An 18,683-nucleotide genomic window follows, 5' to 3' on the forward strand; every position below is an offset into this window, starting at 1 on the left:
TCCGACAGAGAGGCAGGGCATGCTGGAGCCCGGCCCAGGATGGCGGCGAGGAGGCGGGGATGGCGAGCGAGCGGCGAAGCGGTGCGTGCCAAGAGTGACGCCACAATCGAGATCAGGTGCGTGGATCGTGCACCTGGATACGATTAATGAATACTCTTGCACTGTTTAAAAGGGCGGCAGCCGTGAACGTTGGGGAGAGAGGTGGAGAAACAACGACTGAACAAGACGAAGCTCGTGCAACCCGTAAGAGAGGGAAAGGAAGAGCGAGAGGCAGACGACGCGGGCGACTTAAAAGAAACCCAAAAAATACTTTTGTTATTATAAAATAAAGAAAGTCAACACTGCTCAAAGTCATGTCCTTACTTGGTGGTCCCTGGAACCCGCACAACGGTGAGAGTCGTTCATATTTGGCGCCCAACTTGGCTGGACCACCGGAGGGGGGGGAGGACGATCCCCTGTGGGCTCTCGTAGGAGCAGTGGCCGGCCTCGCAGCAAGCAGCTGACGACAATGCCGGCTCCTGCAGGTGCTGGCGGACAAGGTGGGGGGGACGGCGATGGGCCCCCCAAAGAAGAAGTTGTTGAAGAAGTTGAAGATGTAGAAGTTCAAGAAAATAATACAAAAGAAGAAGAAGAAGTTCAAGAAAATGATACAGAAAGAGAAGTTGGAGAAGTGCAAGAAAATGATACAGAAGTTGAAGAAAAAGATACAGAAGACGAAAAAGACAAAGACGAAAGGGAAGAAAATGAAGAGGAAGAAAAAGAAGAACAAGGGAAAAATGAAGAGAAGACCGGGGGCACAGGTGTCCGTGACAGTCATTTCCCGTCCCTTCAAGAAAAGGAGGGGGGAGTATGCTCAGCCGGTCGGAAGCCCGGCTTGCATCTGCCGATCGAGGACTGTGGAGAGGCGAAGCCGTCAGTTGGACAGAGAGGCAGGGCACGCTGGAGCCCGGCCCAACATGGCGGCGAGGAGGCGGGCATGGCGAGCGAGCGACGCCACAATCGAGAGCTGGTGCGTGGATCGCGCACCTGGATACGATTAATGACTCCCCTCGCACTGTTTAAAAGGGCGGCAGCCGTGAACGTCAGGGTGAGAGGTGGAACGAGACGAAGCGCATGCAACCCGTAAGAGAGGGAGAGCGAGAGGCAGACGTCGCGGGCGACTTAAAAGAAACCTGAAAAATACTTTTCTTATTAGAAAATAAAGAAAGTAAACACTGCTCAAAGTCATGTCCTTCCTTGGTGGTCCCTGGAACCCGCACAACGGTGAGAGTCGTTCACACAGTCCAACTAACACCTATATTGTTGGAAAGCCTGAATTTGAACCTTTTCTTTGTTTCCCTACAACGTTGTGAACTAAGGGTGTATCCACAAGGTTTTATGTGATGTGGACATGACTCATAAGACGCTGACACGGTTGTGCTCACACCGAACACCCGTCTGATTCATCTGTAGTCTGCCAAAACACGAGTAATGAATGAAACACACAAGATGCATATTTAATGAAGCAGCTCGCTACTAAACTACACTGACGTGTGCATGTTTGCAGGCAAATCTGCAATTCTAGGATGCAAAATCCTCCACTTGGACTTTAGCTTAACTTGGCCTTGCTCCGCCCCCTCCGTCAGTGTCTGGCCGTGTTTGTTGTGCTTTGATGGGTTGTAAAAGGTGGAGGAGGTTGTCCGGGAAGTAAACTGTCATTTCTTCTCAGTATTCAGTGTTTTATTGTTTGTAGTTAATATTGTAAATCCCACATTATTTATTTGTACATACGTTCTACAAACCCCGTTTCCATATGAGTTGGAAAATTGTGTTAGATGTAAATATAAACAGAATACAATGGTTTGCAAATCCTTTTCAACCCATATTCAGTTGAATATGCTACAAAGACAACATATTTGATGTTCAAACTCATAAACATTTTTTTTTTTTGCAAATCATTAATTTACAAATTTGATGTCAGCAAGAAGTGACAAAGAAGTTGGGAAAGGTGGAAATAAATACTGATAACGTTGAGGAATGCTCATCAAACGCTTATTTGGAACATCCCACAGGTGTGCAGGCTAATTGGGAACAGGTGGGTGCCATGATTGCCGATAAAAAACGCTTCCCAAAAAATGCTCAGTCTTTCACAAGAAAGGATGGGGCGAGGTACACCCCTTTGTCCACAACTGCGTGAGCAAATAGTCAAACAGTTTAAGAACAACGTTTCTCAAAGTGCAATTGCAAGAAATTTAGGGATTTCAACATCTACGCTCCATAATATCATCAAAAGGTTCAGAGAATCTGGAGAAATCACTCCACATAAGCGGCATGGCCGGAAACTAACATTGAATAACCGTGACCTTCCATCCCTCACATGGCACTGTATCTAAAACAGACATCAATCTCTAAAGGATATCACCACATGGGCTCTGGAGCACTTCAGAAAACCACTGTCACTAAATACAGTTGGTCGCTACATCTGTAAGTGCAAGTTAAAGCTCTACTATGCAAAGCGAAAGCCATTTATCAACAACATCCAGAAACGCTGCCGGTTTCTCTGGGCCCGAGATCATCTAAGATGGACTGATGCAAAAGGGGAAAAGTGTTCTGTGGTCTGACGAGTCTACATTTCAAATTGTTTTTGGAAATGTTCGACATTGTGTCATCCGGACCAAAGGGGAAGCGAACCATCCAGACTGTTATCGACGCAAAGTTCAAAAGCCAGCATCTGTGGTGGTATGGGGGTGCATTAATGCCCAAGGCATGGGTAACTTACACATCTGTGAAGGCACGATTAATGCTGAAAGGTACATACAGCTTTTGGGGCAACAAATGTTGCCATCAAATCAACGTTATCATGGACGCCCCTGCTTATTTCACCAAGACAATGCCAAGCCACATTGAACACGTGTCACAACAATGTAGGAAAATGTGTGGCGCATTATGAAGCGTAAAATAGAACAGCGGAGAACCCGGACTGTTGAACGACTGAAGCTCTACATAAAACAAGAATGGGAAAGAATTCCACTTTCAAAGCTTCAACAATTAGTTTCCTCAGTTCCCAAACGTTTATTGAGTGTTGTTAAAAGAAAATGTGATGTAACACAGTGGTGAACATGCCCTTTCCCAACTACTTTGGCACGTGTTGCAGCCATGAAATTCTAAGTTATTATTTGCAAACAAAAAAATAAAGTTTGAGTTTGAACATCAAATATGTTGTCTTTGTAGAATATTCAACTGAATATGGGTTGAAAATGATTTGCAAATCATTGTATTCTGTTTATATTTACATCTAACACAATTTCCCAACTCATGTGGAAACGGGGTTTGTACTTCTGAAGGATGAACAAGTAACATTTAGTTTGTTGTTGGCATCTTATCTTTTTATTTATTTATTTTTCTATACTTTTGCCTTGCAGACAGCATGCCAAGCAAACAGACTTCATAAATAACCAAGTAGGCTGTCACTAAAAGCCTGAAGGAGCAACAAATAGAACACGCTGCAACCAGGATGACACAACATTAGGAACACCCGCCTGTATCACGCAGTGCAGCAAACGACTGATAGTATCAGTCAGAAATATCTCAGATAGTATCAGTCAGAAATGTCTCTGTAGTATCAGTCAGAAATGTCTCTGTAGTATCAGTCAGAAATGTCTCTGATACTATCAGTCAGAAATGTCTCCAGTAGTATCAGTCAGAAATGTCTCTGATACTATCAGTCAGCAATGTCTCTGGTAGTATCAGTCAGAAATGTCTCTGTAGTATCAGTCAGTAATGTCTCTGATACTATCAGTCAGAAATGTCTCTGATACTATCAGTCAGCAATGTCTCCGGTAGTATCATTCAGAAATGTCTCTGGTAGTATCAGTCAGAAATGTCTCTGATACTATCATTCAGAAATGTCTCTGTAGTATCAGTCAGAAATGTCTCTGTAGTATCAGTCAGAAATGTCTCTGATACTATCGGTCAGAAATCTCTCTGGTAGTATCAGTCAGAAATGTGTTTGGTAGTATCAGTAAGACATGACACTGGTAGTATCAGTCGGAAATGCCTCTGATAGTATCAGTCCGAAATGTCTCTGATAGTATCATTCAGAAATGTCTCTGATAGTATCAGTCAGAATTGTCTCTGTAGTATCAGTCAGAAATGTCTCTGATACTATCAGTCAGAAATGTCTCTGATACTATCAGTCAGCAATGTCTCCGGTAGTATCATTCAGAAATGTCTCTGTAGTATCAGTCAGAAATGTCTCTGATACTATCATTCAGAAATGTCTCTGTAGTATCATTCAGAAATGTCTCTGTAGTATCAGTCAGAAATGTCTCTGTAGTATCAGTCAGAAATGTCTCTGATACTATCGGTCAGAAATGTCTCTGTAGTATCAGTCAGAAATGTCTCTGATAGTATCAGTCAGAAATGTCCCTGTAGTATCAGTCAGAAATGTCTCTGATAGTATCAGTCAGAAATGGCTCTGTAGTATCAGTCAGAAATGTTTCTGATAGTATCAGTCAGAAATGTATCTGATAGTATCAGTCAGAAATGTCTCTGATAGTATCAGTCAGAAATGTATCTGATAGTATCAGTCAGAAATGTCTCTGATAGTATCAGTCAGAAATGCATGATCATGTGTGTATGTGGTCCGTGGCACCAAATGGGCAGAAGGTATTCGGTGGTCCACAACAAACATGTTTTATTCACGGTCGGAGCAAACTAATACAAATTTACACAAATTTCGTTTTGCACAGACAGACTGTGGACGGATGTACTTAAGTCTGGCAGCGGGATTCAAACCATCCACTCTCACTGAAAGCTCGGTGACCCGGTCAGATCGTGTTCTGTGATGGTTGCATGGAGGAAATCAGCCCTCTGGTCACTTTGTGTGTGTGTGTGTGTGTGTGTGTGTGTGTGTGTGTGTGTGTGTGTGTGTGTGTGTGTGTGTGTGTGTGTGTGTGTGTGTGTGTGTGTGTGTGTGTGTGTGTGTCTTGTTATTGTCACTCAGGTTGCACATAGCACGCATCATTGACATGCAACATGTCAGGTATAGAAGCGATTCGGACCGAGAAAGCGACGATTTCCCCATTAATTTGAGCGAGGATGAAAGATTCGTGGATGAGGAAAGTGAGAGTGAAGGACTAGAAAACAAAACAAAAAAAACTAGACGGCAGAGCGATTTAGATGTTATTAGACACATTTCCTAGGATAATTCTGGAAAATCCCTTATCTGCTAATTGTAGTACTAGTGTTTTAGTGAGATTATATGATCGTACCTGAAAGTCGGAGGGGTGTGGTGACTGCCACTGGCTCCGTGGGAAGCCATGTTTCTCGACGAGGCGAAGGCAGCCGGTCTGGCCAGGCTGAGATTTATTTATTTTTTCCCTCCAACAACAATAATAATAATAATAATGGATTAGATTTATATCTCGCTTTTCTATTGTTGGATACTCAAAGCGCTCACAGAGAAGTGGGAACCCATCATTCATTCACACCTGGTGGTGGTAAGCTACGTCTGTAGCCACAGCTGCCCAGGGGTAGACTGACGAAAGCGTGGCTGCCAGTTTGCGCCTACGGCCTCTCCGACCACCACCAATCATTCATTCATCATTCATTCACCAGTGTGAGCGGCACTGGGGGCAAGGGTGAAGTGTCTTGCCCAAGGACACAACGGCAGCGATTTGGATGTCAATATGTGGGAAGCGAACCTGCAACCCTCAGGTTTCTGGCACGGCCGCTCTACCCACTACTCCATGCCGCCCCAACGGTGGAAGCATCCGCCGGTCGGGGGCGGCCGGTGGGAGGAGGCAAGAGAGTCAGCAGCTGCCTCTTTGACAGGTGCAGGAGGAACGACGCAAGCTCTCCGCTCATGTCTACAGTAAGAGCCGACTTATTACCACCATTTTCTCACCGAAACCTGCCGGTTGACATGTGGTAGAGAACCATGTTCGCTTGACGGCTCTGTTCCATGGTAAAGCTTCACCGTCATCTTTGGGAATGTAAACAAGGAAACACCGGCTGTGTTTGTGTTGCTAAAGGCGGCCGCAATACACCGCTTCCCACCTACATCTTTCTTCTTTGACGTCTCCATTATTAATTGAACAAATTGCAAAAGATTCAGCAACACAGATGTCCATAATAATGTGGAATTATGCGATGAAAAGAGACGACTTACAGCTGGAACAAAATGTCCTCTACAATGCGTACCGCGACGTTTTCAACAGGATACTTTGGCGCGAAATTTAAAATTGCAATTTAGTAAACTAAAGCGGCCGTATTGGCATGTGTTGCAATGTTAATATTTCATCATTGATATATAAACTATCAGACTGCGTGGTCGCTAGTAGTGGCTTTCAGTAGGCATTTAAAGTACACAGGTAGTCAGTGTTGTTGCACAAATACACAATGGGATCAGGTTGTGAGTCGCACACATACACACACACACACACACACACACACACACACACACACACACACTTTTGTCATTACACACTCATTATGGCAGCGTGCTGTTTTGCTTGAGCACCAAATTGGTGAGACCTTGCAGCACGACATTTAAACATCGCTTCACCAACTACTGCCCTAGGCGTGTGTGTGTGTGTGTGTGTGTGTGTGTGTGTGTGTGTGTGTGTGTGTGATCCCTTCAATCGACGGTAGCAATCTAGAATAGGTCAGTACATATTAAAGGGAGCATTTTTGAATATCATTGTTCTTTTGCACCATTTGTGATTTATGCACACCAAAAAAATCCATCCACATATTTTCTACCACTTGTCCCTTTTGGAGTGGCGGGGGGTGCTGGGGGGGGGGGGGGGGGGGTGCTATCTCCGCAGCATTCGGGTGGAAGGCGGGGTACACCCTGGAAAAACCCTCATATACTAAATGTAAGTTGTCTTTTTGGAAGGTGGTGATAATAATCCATCCATCCGTTTTCTACCACTTGTCCCTTTTGTGGTCGGGGGGTGGGGGGGGTTGGTGCCTATCTCAGCTGCATTTGGGAGGAAGGCGGGTTACACTCTGGACAAGTCACCATTTCATCACAGGGCCAACACAGGTAGACGGACAACATTAACGCTCACATTCACACACTAAGTGAAGTGAATTATATTTATATAGCGCTTTTCTCAAGTGACTCAAAGCGCTTTACATAGTGACACCCAATATCTAAGTTACATTTAAACCAGTGTGGGTGGCACCGGGAGCAGGTGGGTAAAGTGTCTTGCCCAAGGACACAACGGCAGTGACTAGGATGGCACAAGCAGGAATCGAACCTGCAACCCTAAAGTTGCTGGCATGGCCACTCTACCAACTGAGTTATGCCGCCCCGCTAGGGTGTTGCCAATCAACCTATCCCCAGGTGTATGTCTTTGGAGGTGGGAGGGGCCTATCCTCAGGTGGATCTCTTTGGAGGTGGGATGGGCCTATCCCCAGGTGCTTGTCTTTGGAGGTGGGAGGGGCCTATCCCCAGGTGCATGTTTTTAGAGGTGGGAGGGGCCTATCCCCAGGTGCGTGTCTTTGGAGGTGGGAGGGGCCTATCCCCAGGTGCATGTCTTTGGAGGTGGGAGGGGCCTATCCCCAGGTGCATGTCTTTGGAGGTGGGAGGGGCCTATCCCCAGGTGCATGTCTTTGGAGGTGGGAGGGGCCTATCCCCAGGTGCATGTCTTTGTAGGTGGGAGGGGCCTATCCCCAGGTGCATGTTTTTAGAGGTGGGAGGGGCCTATCCCCAGGTGCGTGTCTTTGGAGGTGGTAGGGGCCTATCCCCAGGTGCATGTCTTTGGAGGTTGGAGGGGCCTATCCCCAGGTGCATGTCTTTGGAGGTGGGAGGGGCCTATCCCCAGGTGCATGTTTTTAGAGGTGGGAGGGGCCTATCCCCAGGTGCGTGTCTTTGGAGGTGGTAGGGGCCTATCCCCAGGTGCATGTCTTTGGAGGTGGGAGGGGCCTATCCCCAGGTGCATGTCTTTGGAGGTGGGAGGGGCCTAACCCCAGGTGCATGTCTTTGGAGGTGGGAGGTGGCCAGAGTCCTTGGAGGGAACCGACGCAGTCACGGGGAAAACATGCAAACTCCACACAGAAAAATCAGGAGCCTGGGATTGAACTCAGAACTACATAGGACCTTTGTATTGTGAGGCACATGCACTAACCCCTCTACCACCGTGTTGCCCAGTAATTATAATAATAATAATAAAGATGTCAAACGATGACATGTAGCTGATTGTGAATGCTCCAATGCTGAAGTTGACCTGAAATGCTGACAGAATGTAGTGTGAATGTAAAAATAGATTGAACGTTGAAGAGTTTGAATTTCCCGGGATTCGGTTTGGAACTTTGTCCAGGATGAGTGGAATGTGTTGATGTTTGGGATGCGCTAAATGGGTTGGAAAATGTGGGACTTGTGCAACTTGGAAAAATGTCCCACTCATTTCAATGGGAACTTCCTGGAAATTTTGGAAAAGCGGGATTTATTTTGAAAAGGATTAGGAGCTTGCATGTCCTTGGCCGGTGTTGGAATTGTTTAAATCGGTCAAGAAACGTTGAAGTAGTAACGGGAAAATCTGGAATTTTTCAAGTTCTTAAACCAACTTTTTTTTTTTTTGTCCTGACAAAGAGGAATGTTTGACGATGGAATGGTTGAAAAATGTAAAGGGAGTCATCGCACTAAAAAAAGTTGGAAATAAGGTTAGGAGAGAAAAAAGAGGAATTCCTGGAAATGTGTTGAATGTGGAAAAATGTTTTTGGGAATTTCCAGGATGATTTGAATCGGTTGAAAAATGTGGGGATTGTGGAAGTTTGAAAAATGGATCATTGATTTCGAATGAGATAAATGTCCTGGAAAACTGGGAATTCTGGGAAATTTGGGATTTTTTTTTTTAGATAATTGTTTAAAGGGTGCATACAATTCCTGAACAGGCTGAATATTTTGAAGTTGGAACGATTTAAATCAGATAAAAATGTGGGAAATGTGGAACTTTGAAAAATGTCCCATTCTCTTTTCAATGGGAATTTCATGAAAATTTGGGAATTCCAGGAAAAAGAGGGAATTTTTTTGAAAATGTTGAAAAACTTGAATGTTATGAATGATTCGAAATGGTTGGTGTTGAAATTTTTTACAAATTTCAGTGGTAACTTTTGTAATTGAGAAATGTTATAACGGAATTTGTGGAATTTTTGGGAAAACCGGAAATTTTTCCGGTTCAAAAAACAACTTTTGTTTGTTTGTCCTGTTTAAGAGGAATGTGCAGACAGTGGAACGGTTGTGGGTTGACGAATGTGGGAGGAGCCGTCGACAGATCAATGTCTGCCAAAATGGTTGGAAAAAATGGGAATTCTGGGAATTCCTGGAATTTTTGGGGGACTTGGAAAAAATTATTGTTTCAATGTCCGAGATGAGCGGAATATGTTGAAGGTAGAATGGTTTGAATCGGATGAAAAATGTGGAAGATAGATCACGCCAAAATCTGGAGAAGAAGAATAGATGAACTTTGGGGTGGGAATCAATCAATCAATTAATCAAAGTTTAATTATATAGCCCCAAATTTCAAGTGTCTCAAAGGGCTGCACAAGCCAGAACGAATGCCTGGGCTCAGATCCCACATCAGGGCAAGGAAAAACTCAACCCAATGGGACAATGAGAAACATTGGAGGGGACCGCAGATGTGGGGGGGTATTATTAAATAGGTGTATAATTGTTCGGTTGTCACATGTTAAGGTGGTATTATTAAATAGAGGTCGGTGTCGAGCAGGACCGATAATCAGCATTTTCGTTTTCTTAGCGTTGAGTTGCAAAAAGTTATCAGACTTTCATTGTTTAATTTTACTAAGATACGCCTCCAGCTAACTACAATCTGGTCACCTCGCTGCAGCATGTCGATGCTGAAGAGTGCAGGGCCAAGGACCGAACCCTGGGGAACTCCACACTTTACCTTAACATAGTCCGAGGTCACATTGTTATGGCAGCCGCACTGCATCCTGTCAGTAAGATAAGAGTTAAACCAAGACAAGGTTAAGTCTGACCCAACCAATACGTGTTTTTATACTCTCTAATACAATCATCGTAGTATCGAGTGGATACGCTTCTATACTTGGTATCATTACAGTGGATGTCAGGTGTAGATCCACCCATGGCGTTTGTTTACATTGTGACTCCGGTGAACAATTGTATCCTCCTACGGTGTGTAGTGAAGCATGTTGAGCTTTTCATCGTCTTGTAGGGATGATTACTTGTAAGAAACTTACTTTATTTGTCGCCATGGAGGCGAGGATTCGTGATTTGGAAGTAGTTAAAACACTGTGGATGGACGTTAGCCGCTAGCCATGTCTTAAAGCAGCTCTTCCTGCGGGTGTTTCAGTGTGATAACTTCACCTTTATCTTTACTTTTTATACCGGGGGCCATAAAGGGTCTAAGTCACTAAAATGTTAAAAATAAGTCAAATTATTATTTAATTATTTAACGCTTACAGTAAATCTCTACAATATATAAACTTCGGGTTGATATTATGCCTTTTTTTTTGTCAAAGGCAACTTTGTTTTTTTATACTAAAACTGAAATAAGCAGTATTTACCCCACTACCCAAAACATTCAGAAAGCAATGTTTGATGTGAAGTAATTACAGCCTTAAAAAGATCAATAATGCAGGACACCATTGATTTTAATTCATTAATCTTTTTGAGTAATCTCAGTGAAAATATAAATAAAATCTAATTAAATATATTTGGGATCCAAAAGGTGCCCCACTCATAAAGTGATACATTTTTATTAGTTTTTTTTTTAACTTAAGTTACAAGATCAAGCTCAGATATATCTGTCGTTTTTACGTTTGAACTTTTATTTTGTTTTTTATGCTCTTTTGTCAAAGAAAACAATGTTTTGTATGGCAACCACACAATATATGCAATATTTTCCAAATTGAACATTTTAAAGTGAAATATTTGAAATAATTGGAGCCTTAAATAGGTCAATAATTATTTATTAGTGTTACGATAGATTTTTTTTTAATTTTTTTTTTTTGGCGCAATGGCAAAAAAAAAGAAAAATTTAAATAGACAAAAGGAAAAAAAAAAGCCAACTTTTTCTAGTTAGATTGTGTCAGAGTTTGTTGGTGACGAACCCCAAGATGCAGAGAAGGAGGCAGGCATTGAATGAAAAAACATGATTTAATTTAAAACACTAAGACAAAAACAAACAAAGGGTACAAACAAAAAGCACGCACGTGGGCGGATAACAAACAAAAAGAGCTAGCATGGGAGCTAGAGAAATAACAAAGGACCTTAAAATGGAAGCTAGCAAAACAAAATGGGTCTAGCGTGGAAGCTAGCGGGTAACGAGCAGGAAAACAGAAGTCGTAACGTGTAGTACAAAATAAACTGAAAACAGTTAACAAAGAACAGTAAGTTACAAACATCTAACGCAGGGGTGTCAAACTCAAATACAGAGTGGGCCAAAATTCTAAACTGAACAAAACCGCGGGCCAAAGTTGAACAACTTAACATTTTAATAGGGACCCAAACAAGTTTTGCATTGAATATTGACCAAGCAAGGCTTATATAACTTTATAGTGACATGCAAAATCGAGTTTTGTTGGTAGCGGGGGTGTATATTGTAGCGCCCCGGAAGAGTTAGCCCAGAAGAGTTAGTGCTGCAAGGGTTTCTGGGTATTTGTTCTGTTGTGTTTATGTTGTGTTACGGTGCGGATGTTCTCCCAAAATGTGTTTGTCATTCTTGTTTGGTGTGGGTTCACAGTGTGGTGTAACAGTGTTAAAGTTCTTTATACGGCCACCCTCAGTGTGACCTGTATAGCTGTTGACCAAGTATGCTTTGCATTCACTTGTGTGTGTGTGTGTGTGTAGAAGCCGCATATATTACGTGACTGGGCCGGCACGCTGTTTGTATGGAGGAAAAGAGGACCTGACGACAGGTTGTAGAGGATGCTAAAAGCAGTACCTTTAAGGCACACCCCCAATATTGTTGTCCGGGTGGAAATTCGGGAGAATGGTTGCCCCGGGAGATTTTCGGGGGGGGGGGGGGGGGGCACTGAAATTCGGGATTCTCCTGGAAAAATTGCGAGGGTTGGCAAGTATGAAAATTTGGGTTGAATACGGTGATACAGCGGCACTGCCACTGTATAATACCGGCGGGCCAGCTCTAATGTTGATTTATTATTGCCTCAAGGGCCCAATGAAATTACACGGCGGTCCAAATTTGGCCCGCGGGCCAGAGTTTGACACCCATGATCTAACGGATAAAGCTTACCGCTACGCTGCAAATACAAGACACGGCACGACACGTTAAAAGCGACAAGACATGACAAAAATCTAGCACTGACTGAGGGACAGAAGCAGGTACAAATAGGAAATCGGGCTGATTGACACCAGGTGTGGCCAAGTGCCAATCAGCCGCAGCTGAGGTGAAACAGCACTCAGGGAGAAAGACAGGAAACTAACAAAATAGGAGCGCTGACAGGAACTAATAACAGGAAATACTTAACACACACAAATGGCCCCCGGTCCGCAGTTTGACCACATCGGTTTAACAGTTTGACACTTTTCCCTGTTTGTTTTCAGTATTTCACTTCTACCCGTTTTGTTTCCCCCCCTGGCTCAATAGAACAAAGTCACACACGCGACACCTCAGCTGTGCCCCCCACCCCCACCTACCTGTGCATCCCATCAGACCTTGTGTGTTTACATGTGGCCCCGGGTAGCTACTCGCCGTCACTAATGGCTTCAGACGCTCACATTATGCAACGCGTGGCGCCCCCTCGACGCCGCGCGTTAGCCGGACACGAACGCATCGCCCCGATAAGCACTGGACTGCGATGATGAAATTAGGGGACGTGGACAAATCAGAGGAGTGGAATGTTTATTTCGAGGCACTTGCACCCTGCGCTTTGACATTCTTGGCGTGGCGTCCCACAGAATAGGATTACATAACAGCCGGAGGATATTTTGGCCTTCTGGAATAAAATTAGGAGGGGCATTTCAGCTTGTTGTGCCAAGAACTTACAAGGATGCTGTTTGGAAAGTGAGGCAGTGTAGTTAGTCTACCGCGACTACTATTGTATCCTGGTACTAATGAATCAAACATGGTACTATAGTCTGGTTGAAAAGTACCGCTTCACCATTTTCTTTTTCTTTTTTTATTTAACGGGCTTAAAATTGGGGGTTATATCACAAAAATGATTCCCGGGCGCGGCCACCGCCGTTGCTCACTGCTCTCCTCACCTGTGATCAAGGGCGATGGGTCAAATGCAGAAAATAATTTCGCCACACCTAGTGTGTGTGTGACAATCATTGCTACTTTAACTTTATAACGACGTGTCGTCACGTGGTGACATTGCCGGTTTTACAAGCAGAGGAGCATGTTCGGCAGCGCACGCACACAGAGTACTTACCAGCAGACAGAAACGGGAGAATGGACGCATTTTGTGTAAAAAGTAAAGATAAAGGTGAAGTTATAACACTGGAACAACCTCAGGAAGAGCTGCATTAAGACATGGCTAGCTAGCTAGCGGCTAACATCCATCCACAGTGTTTTTAGCTACTTTTAAATCAATAAACCTTGCCCTCATGACAACAAATGAAGAACTTTTCTTGCAAGTAGCTGGAGGATGAGGAATAGCTAAACATGCTTCACTACACTTCGTAGGAGGATACAGTATACAGTAGCTCACCGACCATGCGTGGATCTACAACTGATATCCACTGTAATGATATCAGTCTAAGTGAGACCTACATAGAGGTGTTTGTTTCATGTCTCTAAGACATTCCTACCGGAAGTTACACACATTTTAGTCTGTGTTTTCTTCCTAGGAGCAGTTTTGTCCGTGCTTTATTCCTAGGGGGCGCTGGAGCGCAATTTTGACTTTTGGGGTTTATTTTTTTTACTAGATGGCAATTTTCGCAATTTTGTGTGTTGAGTTTGGTGAGTTTTGAATGAAGCATTTTAAGCGGGTCAAATTACAGCTCAAAGAGGCAAAAATTAAATTTTTCAGGAAACTTTTGGTTTGAATGGGTTTTTGGCAACTTCCTGTGGATTTTTGCTGAAGAAAGTCAGTGTATGAAATGTAGGTGTAAGTGAGACCTACATAGGGGTTTCTGTTTCATGTCTCTACGACATTCCTAACGGAAGTTACAAGCAGTTTTGTTTGTGTTTTTTCCTAGGGGGCGCTGGAGCGCAGTTTTGGGTTTTGTTTTTTTAATTAAATGGCCATTTTTGCTAGTCCTGATGTGGGTGTTAAATTTGGTGAGTTTTGATGCATGTTAAGGGGGTCAAATTACAGCTCAAAGAGGTGGCGGTATAAATATAATAACATTTTAGAATTAAAGCTGCAAGCAGCGTTGGTCGGGTCCGCTTTTGGTTGCTGCCGCCGCGACTCAAGCCCCGATCTTAGTCAGACCTACGTAGAGGTTTTTGTTTCATGTCTCTACGACATTCCTAACAGAAGTTACAAGCAGTTTTTTCTGTGTTTGTTCCGAGGGGGCACTAGAGCGCAATTTTGATTTTTAGGGTTTTTTTTTTTTTTTAGATGGCAATTTTCGCCAGTCCTGATGTGTGTGTAAAATTTGGTGAGTTTTGAAGCATGTTAAAGGGGACATATTACGGATCGGCGTTTCTGGATGTTGTTGATAAATGGCTTTCGCTTTGCATAGTAGAGCTTTGAAGCATTTTCAAATTGCAGCTCAAACAGGCAAAAATTACATTTTTTCAGGAAACTTTGCGCAGGGGTTCTTTGAAGGCGCGTAAAATCAAAACTGGAACAGTAATCCAAACTCTTTCGATAACTTTTAATCAAAAGGGTTCAAACTCTCTCCTGTGCGAGTTTGAAGCCGAAACGACAAACGCGCTCAGAGGAGATAACGTTTGAAAAAAGGTGACGGGTGTTTACAAAACTTTTATTTTGAAGGGGTAACTTTTAACTTCCTGTTGATTTTTCCTGAAGGATGTCAATTTTTAAAATGTAGGTCTAAGTGAGACCTACATAGAGGTTTTTGTTTCATGTCTGTCCGACATTCCTACCGGAAGTTGCGAGCAGTTTTGTCTGTATTCTCTTCCTAGGAGCAGTTTTTTCTGTGTTTTATTCAAAAAGTGCGCTAGAGCGCATTTGTGAGTTTTGGGGTTTGGTTTTTTCATTAGATCACAATTTGTGCCAGTCCTGATGTGTCTGCCAAGTTTGGTGAGTTTTGAAGCATTTTAAAGGGGTCAAATTATAGTTCAAAGAGGCAAAAAGAGCATTTTTTGCAGGAAAAAAAAATGTTTGAAGGGGTTTTTGCCAACTTCCTGTTGATTTTTGGCTTCAAAAATTGCGCTAGAGCGCATTTTTGAGTTTTGGGGTTTGTTTTTTTTCATTAGATCACAATTTTTACCGGTCCTGATGTGTGTGCCAAGTTTGGTGAGTTTTGAAGCATTTTAAAGGGGTCAAATTACAGTTCAAAGAGGCAAAAATAGCATTTTTTGCGAAAATTTTGTTTTGAAGGGGTTTTTGCCAACCCTAAATACAATAGGGTCCTCTGTCCCAAAGGGACATTCGGTCTCTAAAAAGCAGACTTTGGGGTTAAAAAATCAAAAATTTGGACTGATTTTGAATAACAGAACCTCAGTAAATGTTTTCCCATCCATGAGTTGATGAATTGCATATGTGGCATAATGTTTCAGTCACGTTTCATCGCACGGACAAAAGACGTGTTCGGCGCGTCGGTGCATGAGAAGGAATGATCTGGTCAGAAGGCGACCATTGGGCTGTGATAAAGTCTCCGAAATTGTTTTGGACCAACGGACCATTGGAACCGTGCTGTCACATCTGGATAAGTGGAGCGCCTCACAAAAGTGGCAAATAGTCATTTGTTCATTTATGTTAAGCGTATTTCCCCAACTTTAAAGTGCACCGGCATATAAACCGCACACACTAAATTTATGAATAAAAAAATATTTTTTTTATATATATACTAGCCGTACCAGACTTTAAGTCGCAGATATATACGTTGTGAAATGAGAAATTTACACAGAGAGATTTTGTAGATGTTTATTTACATACTTGATTAATTTCCAAACAGTGCCTGTTACAGGGCAGTAAAACGGCAGATCAAACAAAACCGAAGCTCTCCAAGCAGCTTAACAGACTCAACAAGTCTCGGTGAATTTACTGAGGAATTTGTGAAACTGAAACAACTAAAAAAAGAATGCCGTTGGAAGTTAATAGTACTAACACAGACACTCATAAACGTGTTAGCATATTAGCTAACGCTAACGACGCTAGAGTCATTATATTATGACGGCACGTAAAACTATGCATGAAAACACTCCTGCAGACGTCACACATGGGATACTTTATTCAACTTGCTTTGAAATCATCATTATTAATACTATTTATTTCCATTTAAAAAAATGGTTTGAATGTTTGATCATATATTGTTGCATAATTAGACACTATTTAAGTTAACATCATTTGCGATTTAATGGAGTAAATTTTTTCCCCCTCCCAAAATAGCAAGAAAAATACATTTAATCACAAAAGTTACAGTACTTTATTTAATCTTCTTTGAAATCATTATTATTAGTATTTATTTCAATTTTTTTCAAATGGTGTGAATGTTTGATCATATATTTTTGCATAATTAGACAATATTTAAGTCAACATCATTTGCGATTTAATGGAGTACATTTTTTCTCTCAAAATAGAAAGAAATAATTGGTTTAGTAAGAAAAGTTACAGTACTTTATTGAACTTGATTTGAAATCATTATTATTATTATTTATTTGTATTTTTTTTAAATGGTTTGAATGTGTGATCATATATTTTTGCATAATTAGACAATATTTAAGTTAACATCATGGAGTACTTTTATTTTATTATTTCTGCCAAAATAGAAAGAAAGAATAAATTTAGTAAGAAATGTTACAGTACTTTATTGGACTTGATTTGAAATCATTATTATTAGTATTTATTTGAATTATTTTTTTAACAATTTGAATGTTTGATCATAGATTTTTGCATAATTAGACAAGATTTAAGTTAACATCATTTGCGATTTAATGGAGTACTTTTTTTTCCCTCCCGAAATAGAAAGAAATAATTAATTTAGTGAGAAAAATTACAGTACTTTATTGAACCTTCCTTGACATCATTGTTATTAGCATTTATTTCTATTTTCTTTAAATGTTGTGAGTGTTTGATCATATATTTTTGCATAATTAGACAATATTTAAGTTAACATCATTTGCAAAATTATGTGGAGTACTTTTTTTTTCCCTCCTTAAATAGAAAGAAAGAATACATTTAGTAAGAAAAGTTACAGTACTTTATTGAACTTGATTTGAAATCATTATTATTATTATTATTATTTTTTTAAATGGTTTGAATGTTTGATCATATATTTTTGCATAATTAGACAATATTTAAGTTAACATCATTTGCGATTTAATGGAGTACATTTTTTTTCCTCCTGAAATAGAAAGAAATAATTTATTTAGTAAGAAAAATTACAGTACTTTATCGAACCTTCCTTGAAATCATTGTTATTAGCATTTATTTCAATTTTTTTAAATGTTGTGAGTGTTTAATCATATATTTTTGCATAATTAGACAATATTTAAGTTAACATCATTTGCAATTATGTGGAGTACTTTTTTTTTCCTCCCAAATAGAAAGAAAGAATACATTTAGTGAGAAAAGTTACAGTACTTTATTGGACTTGATTTGAAATCATTATTATTAGTATTTATTTGTATTTTTTTTTTTTTTATAATTTGAATGTTTGATCATATATTTTTGCATAATTAGACAATATTTAAGTCAACATTATTTGCGATTTAATGGAGTACATTTTTTCTCCCAAAATAGAAATAAATAATTGATTTAGTAAGAAAAGTTACAGTACTTTATTGGACTTGATTTGAAATCATTATTATTAGTATTTTATTTATTTATTTATTTTTTAATGGTTTGAATGTTTGATCATATATTTTTGCATAATTAGACAATATTTAAGTTAACATCATTTGCGATTTAATGGAGTACATTTTTTTTCCTCCCAAAATAGAAATAAATAATTCATTTATTAAGAAAAATTAAAATAATTTATCAAATTTGCTGTGAAATCAGTATTATTAGTATTTATTTATATTTTAAAAAATGGTTTGAATGTTTGACCATACATTTTTGCGTAATCAGACAGTATTTAAGTTAACATTTGCGATTACATGGAGTATATTTATTTTTTTTCCCTCCTAAAATAGAAAAAATACATTTAGTAAGAAAAGTTGCAGTACTTTATTGAACTTGATTTGAAATCATTATTATTAGTATTTATTTCGATTTCTTTTTTAATGGTTTGAATGTTTGATCATATATTGTTGCATAATTAAACAATATTTAAGTTAACATTTGCGATTTAATGGAGTACATTTGTGTGTGTGTGTGTGTGTGTGTGTGTGTGTGTGTGTGTGTGTGTGTGTGTGTGTGTGTGTGTGTGTGTGTGTGTGTGTGTGTGTGTGTGTGTGCTGCAGCGGCCTGGTGTGCAGAGGTGGAGGAGCGGCTGGTGGGTCACCTCCTGTCGGTGGAGCGCTACAACAAGCTGATCAGACCGGCCGTCAACACCAGCCAACAAGTCACCATCTACATCCAGGTGTCGCTCGCCCAACTCATCAACGTGGTGAGACAGAGCGGGCGGGTCACGGCGACCGTCGTCATGGCAACTGTTCGTGTGTCAACTC

General features: G+C 41.0%; 1 protein-coding gene across 1 annotated transcript in view; it reads left to right on the forward strand.

Annotated features, from left to right (window-relative positions):
• The window catches only part of LOC133552681 (neuronal acetylcholine receptor subunit beta-2-like), a 63,208-nt gene that overhangs the window by 18,610 nt on the left and 25,915 nt on the right, over nucleotides 1-18,683 (forward strand). Inside the window, exon 3 of the mRNA XM_061900057.1 lies at nucleotides 18,477-18,622. Coding sequence (XP_061756041.1) covers nucleotides 18,477-18,622 — 146 coding nt within the window. The remainder of the gene's footprint in view (nucleotides 1-18,476; nucleotides 18,623-18,683) is intronic.

Source organism: Nerophis ophidion, linkage group LG05, assembly GCF_033978795.1.
Source record: "Nerophis ophidion isolate RoL-2023_Sa linkage group LG05, RoL_Noph_v1.0, whole genome shotgun sequence".
Lineage (NCBI taxonomy): Eukaryota > Metazoa > Chordata > Actinopteri > Syngnathiformes > Syngnathidae > Nerophis > Nerophis ophidion.